General features: G+C 41.5%; 1 protein-coding gene across 3 annotated transcripts in view; it reads left to right on the top strand.

The window, feature by feature from the left end:
- Positions 1–16,601: 16,601 nt before the first annotated feature.
- Nubpl (NUBP iron-sulfur cluster assembly factor, mitochondrial) overlaps positions 16,602–22,205 on the top strand; it is a 162,645-nt gene continuing 157,041 nt past the window's right edge. Inside the window, exons 1-3 of one of the 3 annotated variants that reach the window (XM_057782905.1) lie at positions 16,602–16,722; positions 17,135–17,275; positions 19,230–19,264. In XM_057782905.1, the coding sequence (XP_057638888.1) occupies positions 17,176–17,275; positions 19,230–19,264 (135 nt within the window). In that variant the 5' untranslated portion in view covers positions 16,602–16,722; positions 17,135–17,175. Of the gene's footprint in view, positions 16,723–17,127; positions 17,276–19,229; positions 19,265–20,390; positions 20,455–22,205 lie in introns of those variants that run through there. The other 2 variants (XM_057782903.1, XM_057782904.1) reach the window with 2 other exon arrangements.

Genomic DNA, 22,205 nt, shown 5'->3' with positions numbered 1-22,205 from the left:
TCCCCTTCCAGGGCAGCAGCCTTCCAATACTGTCATCCTGTGTGGAAGTCTTTGCCCTGTGTTCTTTCGAGGCTCTTTAAGATGACACTGGTAGCAGCCCTTATGTGGCTAACGTGGATTGTCAACTTGACAGGATCTAGACTCACCTGGGAGGCAAGTCTCTGGACTCGTCTATGAGGAGTTTCTGGATTAATTGTGTTAACTGAGGGGAAGACCCACTTTAAATATGGAAGGTATCATCTCACTGTCTGTAGGTACCATCCAGGCTAGAGTTCTGGACTTGGAAGTTACCATCCCTCTGGCTTTGGCCGGAGAGGTCTCCCATTGGCTGGGAGCTGGACTGAATAAAATGAAAGAGGATTGGACCCTGGGATTGTCGCTCAGTGCTTCCTGACTGCAGAGCAATGTGGCCTCAAGCTCCCATTGCTGTGACTTCCCTAGGATGAGCTGTACTCTGCACTGTGAGTCAAAATAAACCCGTTTCCTCTGGTTGCTTTTGTCAGGCACATAGTGAGTTCGAGGTCAGCCTGGTATGTGTGGAGGGACTCTTTTGAAAAGTGACTAGGCACTAATCAAAGCTTTTATGTGAGGAGGACCCCCCCCATAAATCTGTAGATTCTCTTCTTTTAGTGTTTGATTTCTTAAACAAGCATTCTCAAAGGTATATGCAAACAGACAGATGGATGCGAACATTCTGGAAGCAGAGTGGCTGAGCATGATCATGAGTCTTACCCTTTCCTACAAGTACTTCTGTCTCATCCCGCTCAGCGTTCTGAGTTGTTTAAAGGTGGCTCACTGGTTAAAAACACTTGCTATACAAGCCTCACAAATTGAGATCCATCCCCAGAATGCATAGTGGAAGAAGAGAGCTCAACATGTATACCACGTGAATGGGCCTGCACTCATGAACATATTACACATGCACATAGACACAAAGACACATGTGCATACCCACCCACACACTCATGCACGCACACACTCATGCATGCACGCACACACATGCATACACACGCACTGATAATAAATATAAAATAAAATAAAAAAAGAAAGAAAGTGTATGGATGGGCATTGGTGGAGAATGCCTATAACCCCAGCACTAAGGAGGCATAGGCCAGTGGATCTCTGAGTTCAAAGGCAGCCTGGTCTACATAACATATAGGCCATCCAGGGCTATGCAGTGAGACTGAAATTTTGAAAATGAAATTTATGCCCTGGCAATGCTGAAGCATGCAGGGACAGCCTGTATATGGCGGCTCTGTTGAAGTTGTACATATTGGGTTTCATACAGTAAGACTATGTTTAAAAAAAATACAGGTGGTCAGAGGATCAGAAGTTAGTTCATGGCCACTGAGAGTGAAATGAGGCCCTTGTCTCAAAAACAAACAAAAATAAACAACTTTAAATACTTCTATTTATTTTTAATTTTATATATTCTATGACTTCAAAATGTGAGTAATGTCTCTCTTTTATATTCTAGGTCAGAGATATCCAATAATGTTTTTCTGTATGGCAATTATTCAGGGAGCATGGTTATTATGAAGTTTGCCTAGAGTAAATTAGGAGCTGACACTTTAATTGCCTTTAACTATATGACGAAATAATTATGTTGGTGAATGTTAGCGTATTGGATAGCACAGGCCTAGATATTAGACTTCTGTGGGGGCGTGTTTTGTGAAGATCTTTTCCCAGTTCATGGTTTGCCTATTTGTGCGTGTAGCTTCTTCAAATATTTTTAAAAATTTATTTTGTGCATGTGTGTGGGGGAGGAGGCAGAGAAGAGGTGGAGGGGAGGAATGGGAGGAGATGGAGGGGAAACGTCCTCGGCATTTAAACACAAAAGAAAGGAAAGGAAGGAAGGAAGGGAGGGAGGGAGGGAGGGAGGGAGGGAGGGAGGGAGGGAGGGAGGGAGGGAGGAATCCTGACTAAGACAAAATACTGGGTTTCACCGTGACAGTCCCATGCTTGTACGTGTGTCACATTCTTTGGTCTTCAACACTCATTGCCGTTTTCCGCTTCCTTTGCCCTCCTTGTCCTCTTCTCAGATCGTGTCCGAGTCCTTATCAATATGTGTTCAAGCTAGTGCTAACGGTACTCACATTTTATTGTGAAACTATTATCACTCACTCTTAGAGATGCTGTCTGTTCATTTTTGCTGTTGAGATTTTAGACTTCCTCATGTCTTCTGGTTACACAGTCCTCGTCAGAGTGTAGTTTGCAGCTGTTCCTCTGTCTTTCCACACAGATGATTGTCCCCTTTGCTGTGTCTGAGCTGTGAGTTTGATGTAATTGTCATTTTTATCTAATTTTGTTTTTATTTTCTGTCTTTTCAGGGTGTTCTACAAAAAAACAGGTATTTTGTTATGTATATATATATATTCCTAATAGTTTCACAGTTTAATATCTTATATGTAAGCCTTCAGTACATTTTGAGAGTGATTTTTCTTTTTTTGAGGCAGGGTTTCAAGTAGCCCAGGCTGACCTTGTACTTGCTATGTAGGCAAGGATAGCTTTGCACTTGGTATGTAGTAAAAGGATGGCCTTGAACCTTCTCTGCTCCCAGCTCCAAAGAGCTGGATGGCAGGCGAAGGCCTTGATACCTTGTTTGAGAGTTGAGTTTTGTAACTGGTAAGGAGAAGGGTTTCATTTAATTCAATTGCAGATGGACAATTATCCTACACATTTATTAATAAAGCTGTCTTTTCTCCAGTGTTTTTAATGCCCTTGTCAAGAAACATATATATATTTTTGGTTGAACCTGGGGTCATTGGGGCAGATTCCTTGGCTCATGAAAAAGCGAGAACAGGAAAACATTTCTGAGATAAACTAATTATGATAAATGGGAAAAGCCATCCACAATGCTTGATTTGTGTCCTGTTTAACCACAGCATTTTGTTCCCTTCCTGGTTGGAAGCTTTTCCAAACTACTTATCCTGATCTTTTTCAAAATTATTTTAAGATCAGTCAGTCACAAATTTGTTCTTTTCCTTCTCATTTTTATTGAATATAAGAAGAGAAGCAAAATCTACAGATTATTTATCAGAATACCTTCTTCTTGCATGGAAGAGATACATTTGTAGATTTCCATGCTTTGTGTGGAGTTTTTACAGCATCACAGGCTTAATGGCCTCTTTACACAACTAATAATTCACTATGCTGGCCCAGCAGCTAACCCGTCAGGAACTTCTGAGCCCTCCCAATGTGTCCAGCACTGTGGTGTGAACATATGACACAAATTATCACTATAATAATCTCTGCCCATCCAATGCCAGAGAGTCCTATGTAAGACACAATTAGAAAACAGCAAGAGTGGTATGGAACAACGTTCAAAATTAGGTAGAATTAAGGCTGACTGATATGGAAGAATATATATATATATATATATATATATATATATATATATATATATATATATATTTTTTGATTTTCGAGACAGGGTTTCTTTGTAGCTTTTGGTTCCTGTCCTGGAACTAGCTCTTGTAGACCAGGCTGGCCTCGAACTCACAGAGATTCGCCTGCCTCTGTCTCTCGAGTGCTGGGATTAAAGGCGTGCGCCACCACCGCCTGGCTGGAGGATTATATTATAGAAATAATAGTGTGCCACCTTTTAAAGAAGCCTGGCTGACTGATGACAATGTTGACTTGTGACCTTGTGTAAGTTGGGCCCTTGTATAGGGCCTCACAGATTAAATGTGAAAAATAAAAGCTATCCAATGATGCTTAAATTTTTCTCAGTTAGGAAAGCGTTAAAGCCTGTTACGGGAGGGGAAGCTCAAAGGCTGATGGAAGAACCAGAGATGTCTTTTTGGGAATCGAAATATTCTAGACAGAACTTCAAGCAATATTGCAGTGAGGGAAGGTGGAAAAATCACTAAACACCACAATCAGGACATGAGCAACATTTTAATGAAAATTTGAATACCTTATAAATTAAAATATGATTCCCGCGCAGTTCAAAGGAAGACCATTAAAGATGGTTATGGGCCCCAAAATAAATTGCTGTTATATAAAACTAATAAAACTCAAATTTACACAGGTGCTTAAATGTGGAAATGTGCACTACATTAAGCAGCAGAGCAGGTATTCAGATTTTATTCTGGGTAGATGGATCTGTTTCTTCTAAGTGCTTCTCTGGGGTAGCGTATGTTCATCTGTATGGGTATTAAAAAGCCTGTGCACTTTCAACAAGGTGCCTGAAAACAAGTCAGCTACCTACTCCAATCCTGAAAAACTGACTGTTAAGAATTGCCCTGAGGCCTTGGGGTGATGGCTCAATGAATAAGGGCACCAACTAACAAGAGCACCCAAAATTGAATTCCTAGAACTCTCATAAAATCTGGGCATGGCTATCTGCACCCGTTACCCTGAGTGCTGCGGGATAGAGAGAGGCAGATCTCAGGGGTGCACTGGTCAGCTAATCAAGCCTAAATGCTGAGCTTCAGGGTCATTGAGAGACATCATCTCAAGGGACTTGAGCAGACAGTGAGATCACCCAATGTTGTCCTATGGTCTCTACATGTCCTTATGTAAACACATTTATACAAATGCACACAACACACCCACACACACATTGCCCTGCTGACCTCATAGCATGAATAAACCTGAATATATACAATTTTATTTGATTATTATATTTTACTTAAACTTGAAGAAGGAAAGTGATTTATGAAGATAATGGGGCAGTGGAATTTCTAGCAGGTATTGCTAGGAATAGGTTCTGCTGAGTTCTCTGCAATACTGATTTGGGTTATCTCCAATGATTCTAGCAGGCATTATTATGTCCTCCCATGGGTGACCAATTGAATGTTTCATAGGTCCTGAATCATCAGAACAACGTTCCATTGTCTAGGCTGACAGATCGACATGATGCTGTTATTTAAGAAGTCATTGGGAGATCTTCATTTGTCTTGTTTTTATTTATATATTAATTATACAACTTTTGATTTATTTATATACATTTTGAACTTAAGTTTAAAATTTCATTATTTTTCTGCACCCAGTGTCTCAGTTCACTTCCTGCTGCCTATGCAAGATGTAGAACTCTCAGCTCCTCTCCAGTTCCATGTCTGCCTGCACACCACCATGTCCTACCATGATGATAATGGACTGAATCTCTGAACGCCAAGCCACACAAGGAAATGTTTTCCTTTATGAGAGTTGCCAGGGTCATGGTGTTTCTTCACTGACGAAGGCAAGTTCATCACAAAACATGTGACTTCAAAGTGTCATTTTATTTCTCACAAAATTTCAAAAAGAATTCTTCACAGAAAACTATACCTTGGCTAAAATGAGCGACTGAGCATCTGAGTTACTGTTGTATTGTTGTGAAGAGACACCATGACCAAGGTTAGTCTGTTATCATCATGGTAATATTATCATACATGGTGACCTAGAGCAGTAGCTTGGAACTTCACATCCTGATATGTAAGCAGGTAGGCAGGTGGAAAGAGAGGGAGAGAGAGAGAGAGAGAGAGAGAGAGAGAGAGAGAGAGAGAGAGAGAACTGTGTCTGGTGTGGGCCTTTGAAACCTTAAAGCCCATCCCAGTGACATACTTCCTGTATCAAGGCCACACTCCCTAATCCTTCTAATCCTTTCAAACAGTTCCACTCCCTGGCGACTAAGCATTCTTTGAGTCAATGGGGTCCATTCTTGTTCAAACCACCACAGAGAATATTAGGTATTTGTTGCTGCAGAACAAATCACCACACATTTGGTGGTTTAAAACATTTATCTTCACAGACTTTGTGAGCCAGGATACTGGGTTCAGCTTAATTGAGACCTTTGCTTCACAATTTCTCTTCACAAAGCTCCTATCAGGGTCAGTCAACCAAGGCTGAAGTTACACCTGAAATCTCATTTGCGAAGGTTCCAGTTCCAGGCTCATGGAATAGTTGGCAGAATTCAGTGTCTTAGAGGTGGTTAGAGGGAGGCTTTAACCCTTTCCTGCCCAGGAGGCTAGTTCTTGCTACCTGGGTTTTCCCACACCATAACTTGCCTTATACAAGCTGGCTGGCATCTCCTAACAAGAAAGAGATTGTATTTTGTCTACTGAAACTGCAGGAGACAACTGCCCGCTGGGATGTGCTCTCTTGGTTTGAGGTAATCCCTAGGTCCTATTCACTCTTATTGGAGGTAGTCGTTACACAAGGGTAAGGATGCCCAAGGCAGGCATTCCGGAGGCCATTTCAGAGTCTGCTGCAAAGCCCCCGATTAATTTGCCATGTGTGAGAGCTTATCTAAGACATAGATGCCTGGCAATAAGCTACATTCAGCGACGTCTATAATCCAGCAGGAATCAACGTCAATGCGTCAATAGTGTGAAAGTTTTTATGAAAGCAACATTGAATGAAAGATTTTCAACAAAGGCATTACCAATAGGATTCATGTTCTGACACCTGGAAGACTGGAATGAGTAACAATTAAACTATGTCTGAGATTCAAGATAAACGCCAAGAGATTGAACATTTCCATTCCGTTTACACATTCTTTCCTTTTTCTCTCATTGGTCTTTGTCCTAAAACTCTTGTTCCTCCTCAGCTTGAATCTTCTCAGCTATCAGTAGTCCGTGTAAGTTCCTACTCTTCCTACCTTCTTTGGAACACTGACTCAGACCCATGAGAACCTGTATCTCCTGACTTGCAACTCTCAGACTCCAAATAAATTCCTTTTTACTATTGCATGTTCCAAGTTGGTCATACAGATCACAGAGAAGCACAAGCTACCAGGTCCCAAAATATTGTATCCTCCCCCCACCAAGTTCTATTAGTAATGAAAAGAGAAAACACTACATCAGACCTTATACAATGAAAAAAAAAAATGAAAGCATCTTCAACAAATGGTGCTGGCCTAACTGGATGTCAGCATGTAGAAGAATTCAAATAGATTCATATCTATCCCCATGCACAAAAGTCAAGTAAAAATAGATTAAAGACCTCAATATAAATCCAATCACACTGAACCTGATAGAAGAGAGAGTGGAAAGCAACCTTCAACGCATGGGTAGAGGAGACCACTTCCTAAATATAACACCAGTATCACAGACACTGAGAGCAACAATAAAGAAATGGAACCTCCTGAAACTGAGAAGGACACAGTCAATAAGGCAAAAAGGCAACCTACTGAATGGGAAAACATCTTCACCAACCCCACATCAGAGAGAGGACTGATCACCAAAAGATATAATGAACTCAAGAAATTAAATATCAAAATGCCAAATAATCAGATTAAAAAATGGGATACAGATCTAAACAGAGAATTCTCAAACAGAAGGAACTCAAAAGGCCAAAAGACACTTAAGGAAATGTTTAACATCCTTAGCCATCAGGGAAATACAAATCAAATACAATCATTTAAATGAGCAAACCTATGTGTGAGTTTCATTAGCAAATGTTGTTCCATTTGTTATACTGGTAACTGATTCTATTAGAAATGGTATATCTGTGAACACATTGCGAGCACAGTCCTCGGCAAAACTACCTTGGTTAAAGACCAAATTCTGTATGTGTTTAGACATTTGTAAAGGAGATTTAATATGTAATTGTATAACAAAGTCCTTGACTTTGTAGGGTGTCTAAGGAGCTCTTTGTATTGTGTGTGTGTGTGCTTGTGTGTGTTCTTAACAAGGGAGAAATGTCAGCTGCCAAAATACACAGAACAAGGAAGCCCATCTTAACATTTTTCTATGTAAAACTGTTTTCACTGGTTTAAGACCAGCAAAAAGTGGTAAATGGGAGGGTTTGGTTCCGGCTTCAGCAATGTTTGGATTGTTTAATTATGGCTAGTGGGTAGATTTTACTACTCAACTAGTAAATTAATACTATGATAGGAGTGGGAATAAGTTCATTAGCTTGTATCATGGTGATCTAAAAATCCTATTTTCAAAATGTAATTATATTAAGTTGTAGAAGTTACTATGGGAAGTGCACCCGCATTCTGCCTGCAAGCTCAAGCCCTTTGAGTCGCAGTGGAGCTAAGAGGAAGACGGAAAACAAATATAAACTTCATACATTTTTTGCAAGTGTGAGTGGAGGGCATTGAACTTAGAGTCTCCATCACAGGGCAGGTCACTCCCCTGAGCAACATTCCTAGCTCTAAATTTTATCCTTCGCCAGTATATCTCAGAATACTGTACTCCCTAAGACTGGTATTTCTTTTTCTATTTCTCTAAATCAGAATATATAGTGCATTTTTGAGAGGTTATTGTGATGTGTGGGAATTACTCACCGATATAAATGTATCAAATAAAAACTGGATCTACTGTATTTATATATCTCAGTTATAATATCGTTTTGAATCCCCAATAGAACAAATCCCAAGAAGAAATCCCAAGTAGAAAGGGTTAATAAACGCAGTAGCTAGATTGGGTACCAGAACACCAATAAGATTACGATATCATCCAAGCTTCATGACTGTAAAGGGCAGCACACTCTGTCAGCAGTGCGAAATGACGAGACCACAGGAGATAGACTCCCACATTTGCTCACGTGAAGATTCGGCATCTCGATGGGCTCTGCTTTGTCACTGTCCTTGGTTTGTCCTCTAGAACAAGACTGCGAAAGTTCTCTTCTGAATATACAATGAAGGGAGCTTTTAGAGAGTCTGTAGAAGCTCTAATTTGTAAGACTGGGAGAATAGGAAGGGCTTGACTAAAAAAATAAATACACGCTCAGTAAGAAAACAAAAGAGGAACAGCGTGGGCAGACCCAGGTTCGGCGAAGAGCAGTATTTGCCTCGAGTGACAAGCAGTTCTTCCCGAGTCTGGTTGTGTGGCTTCTGTTTTAGGAGAGTCTGTTCTCTGAAGCTTTAAACACAACAGATAGGATGATATTCATCTCTAAAGCCAAGCTTTGACCTTCATCCGAGGATTTAGATTAGTCTTAGAAATCATAGATTCAAATGCCAAAGCGTCTTAGATATTTGCATTAAAAACCTTTCTTGTCACGTTTTCGAGGTAGAGTTAGTAATTTGAATGCATATTTTCAGAGAGCTAGCCAGCCTAATTACAAATCCTTATACTTTCTGATGCCTAGAATGAAGAACTTGTTTGATAAGGAGGGCTCATGTGGACTTGTTTGAGAAGGAGGGCTCATGTGGACCGAGGTGCTGAGAGCCCAGTAAAGCTTTTCCTGTGGAAAAATGCACAGACTTTCCAGGCCAGATTTTCAGCAGAGAGATGGGCTCACTGGAAAGCTGTTTATTTAAACAGGATTATTCTAGATTTTAGTGTATAAATTTATATTAGATGTAGCTTAGCTAGTTTTATGCTTAGAGGCACGAACAAAGATGTTTGGAAACAAACCACACTTAGGCAAAGTGGAGTCAGTTAATAAAGATGCCAGTTAGACAAATCCCCTGGATGTGTGAACATTTTTGGTGAGCATATGGGCAGGATTAGAAGTTCTGTTTTGGGGAGGCAGTGTAACTAGATGGAAGGGGCAGTATTTTCTGAGATTTTTTTCAGTATACTCAACAGAGCTAGGACACGGTCTTTGAGGCACAGCTGAGCTTTCAGACAGGAATGAGGTGAGTTCCTCATCTATGTGAGTAGCTGAACTTTCAGCGAGTCCTTGGTCACATGACAAGGATTGATTTAAAGGGGCAGAGGGGGAGTGTCAGCAAGGAAGGCACAACTATTTCCTTCCTGGAAAACACTGTATGGATCACCATAGGCACAGGCTACGGGTCATTCTGACTTCTACTCCTTAGTGGTCAGTATTTATTTATTTCATAGATTTCCATCAAAATAGTGGAAACTGAAACTTTGGGAAGCACAGGTTCTACCTGAGTTGTTTTTGAGTTTAAGGAGTCTCTGTGATATCCAGATGTCAGCCTCTGTACTATCCAGATGTTAACAAAGCATGGTGAATTCATCCCAGAGCTCTTCAGTTCGTACTATGGAAATGTCTAATCGGTCCAGTCATAGACAAGCAAACTGTGAAGTCTCTTCAGGATCAGCTTGCCTTCAACTCACTGCCAGAGCGGCCTAACAGTCCCACCAGGGATTTATTTGCCTGACAGGGCTGTCGAGCTTTGAACTCACGGCAGCTGTAATTACCTGCGCAAAGCCTACACGATGTTGTTGTTTCCCGCAGCGTCCTGTCATGGCCAAGGAAAGGGCTGAGCAGGCCCCACTTCCACCTGGGGTTTTCTACACGGCTAATAAACTGTGAGAGAGATTTCCTCCAGTGCTGTAGCTGCTTGTCGAGCGCCCATGCTCTATAAATATTCCCAGTGAAACTTATTGGGTCATTTCTAAAAAAAAGGACATGAAAGTAGACAGTGAACTAGTGTGAGGGTTACAGAGGGAAGTGGGAGTGTGGGGACAAGAGAGAGATAAAAGGATGGTGGGAAATATGATCAAAATACATTATATTTATGCAAATTCCACAGTGAAACCTATTACGTATAATTAATACATGCTAATGAAAACACTGAAGAATTTGTTTTCCTGCCCACTTCACTTCATTTAGCTTTTGCTGCTGTGCTTGTCACCATTCTGTTCTTCAGATTGACCTCCCCATCTCCAGGTAAGTATCCACGGTCAAAGGAAAACGGCTGTAACATAGTTGTACCAGTTCTACCCGAAAAGTGAATGCTTTCCCGGAAGCCTCTGTAGAATGTTCCTTGGCTCGTATCAGATGGCTTTGTGTTTAGAATTAGCACAGGAGACTGTTGACTGAGTAACCGCTCTAGGCGGTGTAGAGTAGAATGTAGCAAGGCAGGGCATGGCCATCACTGCCTTGCAGGAGGGTAGTTGCTCTCACCTGTCCAAGGTCCTCATTTTATCTTGCTGGTCAAGATTCCCTCTTAGAAGGAAGAGGAAAGTGTGGGACTTTCGAGGCCCATGAGCCTTGGGAGAGTCTTTGGAATCCCTCTCCCGGGCCAGCATTTTAACTGATGCTACGTAACAGGCTAACGGTTGACTGGAGGGGGCAGCTGTCAGCGAGTCCACCTAGGGACTTCCCAGTATGGCCTCCTGTGGGTCACCTATGCTCCCGTAGGTGTCTCACAAACCCTTCGGCTCACCAAGTGGACTTAGGTGGGCTCATTGGTCTGTGGGTACCTTCTGCACATAGACAGATGTTTCTTCTCCCAGGAAAGCTAGCTTTAGGAGGGTGGAAACACCCGCTTTTCTCCTAGCTCTTTTGCTCTCCACATTCTGAGGGACTTTCTTGGACAGACAGTCACTTAGTTCATGGTAGTGCAAATTCTAATTGATCTTAATAATAAAAACCCAAGTCATATATCAGGGGGGTGAAAGCTGAAAGATCAGAGAAGCAGGGTAGCAATCACTAGAGTTTGTACTGCTATGAAATCCTCAGACAGAAAAGGGCCGAGCTTCTGTTTCTGCTTGCCTTATATTCCTCTCTATGCCCAGATATCTCAGTCCTGCCTCCACCTCCCTTGTGCTGGGATCAAATGTGTGTGCCACCACTGCCTGGCCGCTATGGTTAACTAGTGGCTAGCTCAGCCCTCTGATCTCCAGGCAAACATTATTTGTTAGAGCACAAACAAAATACCACCACAAATATCCCTCACTATGCACCTTGGTCACCTTCTCCTTCACTCTGCTCTGCTCTGTAAACCATCAGACACACCAAAATATGGTGATTTCTCAGCTTCCTTAGCATCTAAGAGTAGTCATGTGATCTCGTTCTGTCCAATCTGGGGGTGCAAATGCGCATGCGCGCGCGCACACACACACATGTGACTTCCTTTTCTAAACAAAAGTAGAGAATCTCACTGAGGACCCTGCTTTTTGAGGCTGTGAGGGAATGCAAGCAAAGACACCAAAGTGATATCAACTAAACGAATTAGTTCAGCACATGATGACACTGTGGACCCGTTTCCTTCGGTCTGTAGAGTCGACCTCAGAACTTTTCAGATAGAATTAGGATGCCTCTATTTGCTTAACAAGACCAGAATTTTCTGCTTCTTGCAACCAAATGTAACCCAGTGAAGGCGAGAAGTATGGGTTTTGTGTGATGGTTTAGATTTTCCAAATCTGTTGTTTTGCCAGGGTTGCTCCTGTCCAGAGGCAAGGGAATTAACTTTTTCTTACATTTTACTGAGTCAGAAAATGATGCCCACATACTTTATCCAGGTTGAGGAAGACCTGTATGAAGTAGAAGAATCTCACAGCGAAAAATCTTGATATAAAAAGTGTCTCACCATAGTTACAATGATCTACCCAAAGGAGGCTACGACCCAAAGACAATGCACATGGTGGATGAGAATGTATCTCAAGAAAGTGAAGCTGCACCTCCCAGACTAAAGCTCGAAAGCTGTTAGGCGCCTATACACTGGCTCTTCATCCCTTTCTCTCTGTCCACATCACGAAGGACGTGTTTTCTTCCTCTGATTGCCATTGGCTCTTACTGCTTGCCTGTGATGCAACAGAAAAGTCATTTCAGCAAATTGAAACTAAGCAACACTTGTTACTTTGAGTATCTAAGTTCTCGGAAGAAAACTTTGATTCAAGTTTTTTTCCCCATCAATCTTCAAGCAAGGTATTATGGGAACTGGGACAAAAGATGTAGCATTTTTAGGCTGTAAGGGAAAGCGCATTTTGAGAAGGAAGCATGGGTGTGCATGTGAGGAAGGTGGCTGTTGTAGAGGAAATAAAGGACATCTCTATCCATCTCCTTAAGGTTAATAGGCTGGACAGTAATGCGTTAATGCTCTTGTGTTCTACTACATCATACACTTGGACCGGATTCACTTCCCAGACCTTCTACGTCCCCCCTTCCCTCTTCTGCTGGTCTCACTCATCTTCCTTGATGCTCCCCTGCTATGTTCATGTCATGTGTGCATTTGGTTCCACGTATGAGAAGAACGATTCTGGCTCCATCCTCATAATGGTATTTCTAAACCACAAATTTGATCATGTCTCAGTCTTACTTAACCCCTGTTTATCTCTGTCCAGTTATATCCCTCCTAGTAACTCTAGCCTTGAAAAATTGTTAAGATTACTTGTAATTCTTGCTTTTGGTTTGTTTATGTCTTTTATTATTAATTGACAAAATAGCTATACATATTTGTGGGGTGGACATTGGCAGCTCTTAACAGTCCATTTTCTATCTTTGTACAACAGCTCCAGAGCTATTCTTCTAGCTCACTTCTACTTTTTATGGCCACCGGATACAGCACAGTTGTGCCCTCATCCAGGACAATTTGATTGACTAGGTGTCTCTTGAGTGTCCAGCCCTTTTCTCCTGTACATATCACAACACAGTGTAACTGTTTTTGTTTGTTCTGGGCTGTATCTTTTGGTGGGGATGTTGTATTTGGTGCAACACAAAATACTCTAAGACTAGTGTAAGTATTTGACACATAGTGGTTGCTTATAATAAGCAAGCATCGTTATTTTGATGTGGGATTCCCTTCTGTATGCTGTGATTATCATTGATTAATAAAAGAACTTCTTTGGGCCTATAGCAGGGCGGAACAGAGCTAGGTGGGGAAAACTAACTGAATTCTGGGAGAAAGAGAGTAGAGTTAGTGACAAGCCATGTAGCCCTGTAGGAGACAGATGCCAGATGAAACTTTACCCGATAAGCCATGCATGCATAAGCGATGCATAGATTAATGGAGATGGGTTGTTTTAGGATATAAGAGTTAGCCAGAAATACACTTAAGCTATTGGCTAAATAGCATTGCAATTAATACAAATTTCTGTGTGATTATTTCAGGAGTCTGGGCAACTGGGAAACGAACAAGCAGTCTCCAAAAACATTATTTAGTGAATGAATTATAGTGACAGTTTATAGCTTCCTATTTATTTATTTATATAATTATTTTACATCTGACTGCAGGTTCCCCTCCCTCCTCTCTTCCCATTCCTTCCCCGTACCTCTCCTGTGTGTGTTCCCCAACCCATTCCTCCTCTGATTTTGTTCAGAAAGGGGCAGGCCTCTCATGGGTATCAACAAAGCATGGCATATCAAGTTGTGGTGAGACTAAACACCTCCCATGTATTAAGACTGGGCATAGCTATCCTGTCTGAGAAATAGGTTCCCAAGAGCCGGTCAGAATATTAGGGACAGCCCCTGCTCCCATTGTCAGGAGCCTCACAGGTAGACCAAGCTACACAACTGCCACATATATGTAGAGGGGCCTAGGTTGGTCACATCCAGGATCTCTGGTTGTTGGTTCAGAGTCTGTGAATTCCAATGAGTCAGGTTTGCTGTTTCTGTGGGGTTTCTTGTGATGTCCTTGACCCCTCTTGCTCCTATAATTTTCATCCCCCTCTTCAGCAGGATTTCTTGAATTTGGGCTAATATTTGGCTGAGGGTCTCTGCATCTGTTTCCATCAGTTACTGGATGAAGGCTCTCTGATGACAATTGGGCTACTCACCAATCAGTTACTGGAGATGGTCAATATAGACTACATCTCCACTATTGCTAGGGACATCTTTATAGATTTCTCTGGGTACATCCTTGTAGATTTGTTTGAGTTTCCCTTGCGTCAGGCTTCTACCTGACCCTGAAATGCCCCACCCTTTCCTTTTAGTACTCTCCCCCTCTGCCTACACCCCTAACTCAATCCCTCAAGTTCCCATCTCCACTCATCCTCAGTCCGCCCAAGAGATCTCTTCTGTTTCCCCTTTCCAGGGAGATCCATGCATTCTCTCTTGGGCTCTCCTTGTTACCTAGCTCCTCTGGTGGAACAATCTTTTGTGGATTGTAGTTATCCTTTACTTTGAAGCTAATATCCACTTAGGAGTAAGTACATATCAGTAATTGTCTTTCTGGGTCTGGATTATCTCATTCAGGATATTTTTTTCCTAGTTCCATTCATTTGCCTTGACATTTTCTGATGTCAATACTTCATTGTGTAATATTCCATTGTGTAAATGTACCACATTTTCTTTATCCATTCTTCAGTTGAGGGACATCTAGGTTATTTCCAGGTTCTGGATGTTACGAATAATGCTGCTATGAACATAATAGAGCAAGTGTCTTTGTCATATGATTGAACATTCTTTGCATATATGCCCAAGAGTGGTAGTGCTGGGTCTTGAGGTAGATCGATTGCTGATTTTCTGGGAGATCTAGATATTGGTTTTCAAAGCGACTGTACAAGTTTTCTCACCAGCAATGGAGGAGAGTTCTCCTTGCTCCACATCCTCTTCAGCATAAGCTTTTATTTGTGTAATTTGAGCTTAGCCATTCTGACTGGTGTAAGATGGAATCTCAGGGTCATTTTGATTTGCATTTCCCTGATGGCTAAAGATGATGAGCATTTCTCTAAGTGTTTTTCTGTCATTTGAGATTCTTCTGTTGAGAATTCTCTGTTTAAGTCTGTACCCTGTTGTAGAATGTTCCTTTGCACTGTGTGAAGATGTGTCACTGTGACTGGTCTAATAAAGAGGTGAGTGGCCATTAGCTAGGCAGGAAGAGGTTAAGCAGGATTTCTGGGGACAGAGAGCTCTGGGAGGAAGAAAGGGGAGTTGCTAGCAAGATGGTTACCACAGAGTGAATATAACAGACTCACACAAAAGAACATAGATTTAAGAGATATGGGCTAAGTTATAAGAGCTATTGGGAGAAGCCTAAGTTATAGGCTGAGCTTTCATAATTAATAATAAATCTCTGTGTCATTTTTTTTGTGAGCTGGCAGCCAAAGAAAAATACACCAACAGTACCCCATTTTAAAATTGGAATTTTGTTTTTTATGATGTCTAGTTTCTTGAGTTCTTTATATATTTTGGAGATCAGCCCTCCATTGGATGTAGGGTTGGTAAAGATCTTTTCCCATTTTGTGGGCTGTCATTTTGTCCTATTGATAGTATCTTTGACTTACAGAAGCATCTCAGTTTCATAAGGTCCCATTTAGTAATCGTTGATCTTGGTGTCTGGGTTACTGGTCTTATATTCTTCAGGAAGTAGTCTCCTGTGCCAATGCGTTCAAGGCCACTTCCCACTTTCTCTTTCATCAGGTTCATGGTAACTAAATTTATGTTGGGGTCTTTAATTCACTTGGAATAGCTTAGCTCAGAGTATTACTGTATGTCACACACACACTCTCTCTCTCTGTTATGTAAAAAATCTTAACTGTAGCAGTGTTGAGCGATCACGTACAGTGCTATGCGATGTAAAAATCTTTAGCTGTGGTGCGGTTGACATATACAGTATTATACAGTAAGAAAAACGTAATCTTCAAGTCCCAGCATTTCCGATTTCTGCCAAGATGGGATAAATCTTCTTAAACTTTCTACGTCTCAATTTTTAAATTAATCACAAGAGGAGGACTGGCGATGTAGCTCCTTGGTAGTGCGCTTGCCTAATGTGAATGAGGCCTTAGGTTCGTTCCCAGGATAAAGCCACCCCCCGAGTTTCAAAACAAAAAAAAATTTAAAGTCCCCTTGTCTGCTATGGAAGAATAAAATGAAATGCTACATGTGAAAAGGCTTCGGGAATAATCGGTTAAAGGCGCATAAACGTTTGTAGTTGGTGACAATCAGAATGAAAACATACGAGGTTGGTTCCTGAGCTGAAGAAGCACCAATCAGGCTCGTTTCCAGGCAGGAGAAGCCACGGGTTGCCACGTGACGTCATCACCCCGCGCCCGGCGCAAAGTGCTTTCTCCCTGTCCCGGCGACGAGTTGCTCGCCATGGGGTCCTGTCGGCGTTTATTGCTCTTTGGAGGGGCGTCACTCCGGGGTGGTTGCGGGGCCGCTGTCCCGCCCCTGGGGCTCCGAGCCTTGGGTTGTGGGCGTCAGGTGTGTGCTGAGCGCGCGAGGGACTGGTACGAGCCTGAAGGCTGACGCCTGCGAGCTCCCGCTAGCGGTCCCCGGGTGTCTGGGGCTCGTGGTTCCCGAACTCTCCTGAGCATGGATGTATGGCGTGCACATTGTCCTCCTGGCTTGGGTTTTTCAGTGAATAGTGAATACGCGGAGGGTTTTTAACATCCTCACTTACTCTGGCAGACAAATTTTAGCTTCAACAATTTATGTTTGCAGTTAAGATTAGCAGTCGATAAATAGCCCCTATAGGATAAGTTAGTGGCAATGAACAGAATTAGAAAAGAAAACCGTGCTAAGCTCAAGCTCTGGATCATCTTCAGTTTTACAGAGTAGTTATGCAGTAATAAGGATGGTTGATTTAAATCTTTTTTTTTTTTTAAGTTATTAGGCGCTGAGAGTGAGGCCTTGAAACAAAGAAGAACACAAATCATGTCCCGAGGACTTCCTAAGCAGAAGCCCATAGAAGGTGTTAGACAAGTTATTGTGGTGGCCTCTGGAAAGGGTGGAGTTGGAAAATCTACCACAGCAGGTACTGTAAGGCCGTTAGTCCCCTCTTAAGAAGTTGTGCCAACTGCCAAAGACACTGTCAACGATCACTTCTCAAGCATAATATTTATGATGTTTCTGATTTGTGGTTCCCTGTATTAGGATTTGATAATGGTGGGAGCTGAACTAAACAGGTTACCAGATTGTCTACCCAGTTGAGCAAAAAGTAGGTTGTCTGCAGGTTTTCTGTGCCCTTAACTGGGAGGTGGAGATATTCGTTTTCATAGGATGATATGCCAATTAAACGAATCACTTAGCCCAGTGTCTTTTCATGGAAGCGCTCAGTAATTAGTTGCTGCTACTTTTAAAACATCTTGTAATCGTGTACTGAATTATCTTTGTTCTTTTCCGGTCTATCAGTGTACATATAGTTGTATATTTGCAATGAGAATTTGCAATATTTGTTATTGTGACTTATTTAATGGCATCATTTGTATCATTTATAAAGTCACCAGAAGCTAATAATCTTTGGAAATACTTGACAAGGTTTAGCGTTGTTTTGGTTCTTTATACATCACCTAGTGTTTTGGTGTGTGTGCAGGTGTTTATATTGTGTATGTCCCTGTGTTCAGGGGCATGTGGGTGGAGGGCATAGGGTAATAGTGAGTTTCTTTATGGCTCTCCAGCTCTCTTCAGTGGCTGACTGGCCATGGAGCTCTTGGGATCTCTTCCCTTGTTCTTCCCAGGCCTGTGGTTACTCTCAGGTCCTCTGGCTTGAGTGACGAGTTCTGTTCCCAGCCCCTTACCCTTCATCTCCTCTATTAATATAGTAGTGATGGAGAGGCTTTCTCGTCACCCTTTTTGGTGATTGTAGATTTGTCACGAAGATGATATTTTAGCATTGAAGATTATGAGTTCCAAAATAGAATTAACACTCAAGTTATTTCCCATCGGAATCCTTTAGTTCTAAAGAGAGTGTAAGGAACAGTAATGTGAGAAACGCCTTGCAGCCCTGCCCATTAGAAGACGTTTCTTTTCCTCAGCGCTATTGAGCTATCCTGACAAGTAAATACTATCTGTTGTGAAGGTTCCAGTGACCAGCTCTGTGCTCTCACTCTCAGCAGTCTGAGGAGTTCCCCTAAAAAGATTTCTGCTTAAGTTAGATGATGTTTAGCCTGTAATGTATTTCTAATTCAGAATTATCCCGTACCATAGAAAAGTGGATTTGTAAGTACCTTGCCCTAGATGAAGTACTTCATATACAGTATTTTTTTAAGCCTCACAACGGTTGTAAAAGGAGGAGGTCCCTTTATGTTATAACGGAGGAAACTGACTGACATAAAATAGCAATCACGTTTATACGGTGATAGGAGCTGGTGGAGCCGGGTTCAGATTCAGATCTGCTTGGTAGTTTATGCTTCCAGCTACTTTCCTTATAGAGTTGACAGCAAGGAGATGGGATTCACATTGTGGGAAATGGACAGTGTGAGGACCTATTCATCCATCAGCCTCACGGATCCAGGACTTTAGACCCTCTGCTCAGCTGTAGCCCGGCTGCAGAGCTGGCTAACTGTGCTTTTGGGGATACTGCTTTCCTCCCCTTTGTAGAATCCCTGGCATAGGCATTTTAGCTACCACAGTTTACCCCATACCATTTATTCCTCACTTCCTGCTGTGCTGTGTCCCAGCTTCCTGTATACTTGTGAATGTGTGAGTTAGGCACTCAAGTACTGATAACAGCATTTATTTTAAAAATAATTAACATCATTTTAAGAAGAACTAAGTGAAATATTTGAACAAAATTATAAGAGGCTGTAAGTGAGCTATTTAAAATGTTTAGTATGGGACGGGCATCTATTGGTAGTTGAAAAATTATTATTATTTTTGTTCTTTCGTCTTTGTTATTCTCTCCTCATCTTTGTTCTTCTACAAGTGAGGGAAATGTTGATTTCCATAAAAGGAAAGTTACTAAACTGAGTTCTCTCTGTTTCTTTCAGTGAACCTTGCTCTTGCTCTGGCAGCGAACGACTCGGTAGGTATTCATCATAGGAATATTAATGCATTGCAGTGTCTTTAAGGTGGTGATGAAGTGTGTGTAGTCTAGGTTTGGTCAGCTGCACGTTTTAAGGGACTAACACTGCTGCCATTAGTACTGCTTCATTTATTAATACTGGTGTTGCAGTTAAATGTTGGCCATGTATCCATGATGAGCTTTCATGTTCTCACGCCGAGGCCATTTTTTAAAATAAAAATTTACTGCTCCAGTTCATATATATGGTAGGAATATTCTGGGTTCAACTTTTTTTTTTGAGGCTAGGTCCATAGTATGAATCCCAGGCATGTCTAGAACTTTAACTTTGTAGCTCAAGCTAGCTCAGAGTCTTTTTGCTTCACCTTCGAAGGTCCTAAGAGTACAGACATGTGCTCCCATGCCTGCCTGGTTCAGGCAGAAATAAGTGTCAATTTATTTAACTCAGTAAAAAAGTTAAAAGATACTTTAAAAACAGTGTTAGTCCTTTGGAGCAGAATTTGAATACATTATGTGTATAATGTAAGAATGAGGATTGTCAGGTCTCCCTTTTATTCCATAGGATTGATTGGAAAATAGTTCTTATGTATTTATTCATCTTTTCATCTCATCATATGCAAATTAAACCCACATGTGCCCGCATAGTTTTGTGATAGCCTTCATTCTTTTTTAAGATTTATATTTTATGTACATGTGTGTTTGCACGAATTCATGTCACCTCGCATATGCAGAAGCCTGCAGAGGCCAGATCCCTGGAACTGGAGTTGTGTGCAGTTGTGAGCTGCCATGTGGCTCTGGGAACAGAACTTAGGTGCTCTGCAGAAGCAACACTTTCTCTTAGCCCCTAAACTATCTCTTCAGTCCTGCACCCCATTCTGTGGCTGCTGCTTTCATGGTTGAACACTTTTCTTTTGAGTGACTCTTTAAGTTGGCTTCCCCTTTCCCCACTTACTCCAATTAAAGGACAATGGGATTTATTTTTCCCTGGAGCTGTGGGGTTGAATGCTCTAGGCTGGTGCTCTACCACTGACCTCCCTAGCCCACTACAATGGCATTGGGATTTTTTTTTATTAAAAATTTTTAAAAATTAATTTCGATCATATTCTTTCACTTCCCCCAGCTCCTCCCAGATCCTCCTCCACAAGTAATGGAGAGTAACCAGTAGCCTTGACAGTAGCCTGTGATGTTTGTAGGTATGTGTGTTATTTGTACCTGTGGGACATCTTGGCTAACTACTCAACAAGATGTTACTCATTCCTGGAACTGCAGGTGGCATAAGATGCCTAGCTGGGGTATTGCCTCCCCCATTATATGGTAACTCAATTTAATTCCTTTTTTATATGTATATATTTTAGGAAGCTTCCATAGTGATAGGTTTCCATATGATTTTTTAAAATGTTTAAGTTGGTGCCCCTTTTTCAATTATTACAATCAGAGTATGATGGGATTTTTTTTTTTTTTCTGGGGCTGGGGGATTGAGCCTAGGGCCTTGTACATTCTTGTCCTGGTACTCTACCACTGAGCCACTTGCCGAGGCTGTTCAATGGCATCCTTTTTTCCTTTTAATTTTAAAGTTGTGTTTACTATTACTGTGTATGTGCATGTATGTGTGTGTATGTGTGTGCAGGCACATGAATACGATGGGACTTGGATCCCTTCCACCTCGTGTTTGAGGTAGGGCCTCCTTTTTGCATGTGTGCTATGCTGCTGCATGCTTCAAGCTACCTGGCTTGCAACTCTGGGGGATTTTCTTGTTTCTGCCTTCCATCTTGCAGTGGGAGTTCTGGGGTTATAGACACACCCCACCATTTTGGTGTTTTATGTGGTTTCTGGGATCAAACTCAGGCTGTGAGGCATGTGTGGCAAGTAATTTTGCTGGCTGAACCATTTTTCTGGCCCTACAATGGCGGTCTTATATTGGATTCTTACATACTAAGTAAGTTATCTACATGTTCTCCAGGAAACATGGTTCATCTTTTATTTTAGCTATAGTTTATAGGAATATACCTTTTTAAATACTCTGATTTATGTTAAGTATTATCTGTTTTCTAGATATTAAAAGTAAAAGTGAAAATGAATACTGAACATATTATACAATCCTACAAGTTATTATTTAATAATACATCCCTATTTCATAATCTTTTAATTTCTTTTATATATATGAAATACATGTTTCATATAGTTTCTTATTTCTAACTTACTATTTTTAAAATATCCTAGAGTATTTCATATTTATATTTTATATACATATATAAATATATGAATATATAAAGTATAAATTTATATATAACACAGGTAAAATATTCATGTTTGTAGCTGTGGCTGTACTCACTTTCTCTCACCATGCAGCACATGTGGAAAATGGCATGTGTTATAAGTGTCCTGCTGAGATAGGGATCCAGAATTTGCTAGAATGCAGAGACAGGCATGTTCATGTCTCAAGATTTCGGCCCTGACTTCTGAAAATGTGAGTTATTACCCATTCACTCTGCTTGCTTGTATAATCTTCATTCACTGTAGAACCAAGCGCCCTAACTGGACTAGTAGAGAAAAAATACCACACTGTTTCTTTAAAGTTGTGCTCCTGCCTCAAGGAAATTCTACTGTCCAGTCAAATTAAAAACCCATTTCTTTACAGCTCTCTTCCTTTGTACTTTCTTGCATCTCATCTTATCTTTTCGTTTCTCTCTCTCTCTCTCTCTCTCTCTCCTCTCTTTCCTTTTCTTTTCTTTCCTTCCTCCCTCTTCCTCCCCTCCTTTCCTCCCTCCCTCTCTCCGTCCGTCCCCTCCCTTCCTCCCTTCTCACCTTTCCTTCCCTTCCTCCCTCCCTCTCTCCCTCTGTCCCCTCCCTCCCTTCTTACCTTTCCTTCCCTTCCTCCCTCCCTCTCTCCCTCCGTCCCCTCCCTCCCTTCTCACCTTTCCTTCCCTTCCTCCCTCCCTCTCTC

This window comes from Chionomys nivalis, chromosome 10 (assembly GCF_950005125.1).
Source record: "Chionomys nivalis chromosome 10, mChiNiv1.1, whole genome shotgun sequence".
Taxonomy (NCBI): Eukaryota; Metazoa; Chordata; class Mammalia; order Rodentia; family Cricetidae; genus Chionomys; species Chionomys nivalis.
Note: the sequence above shows the minus strand (reverse complement) of the source record. Positions and strands in the feature narration are given on the sequence as shown.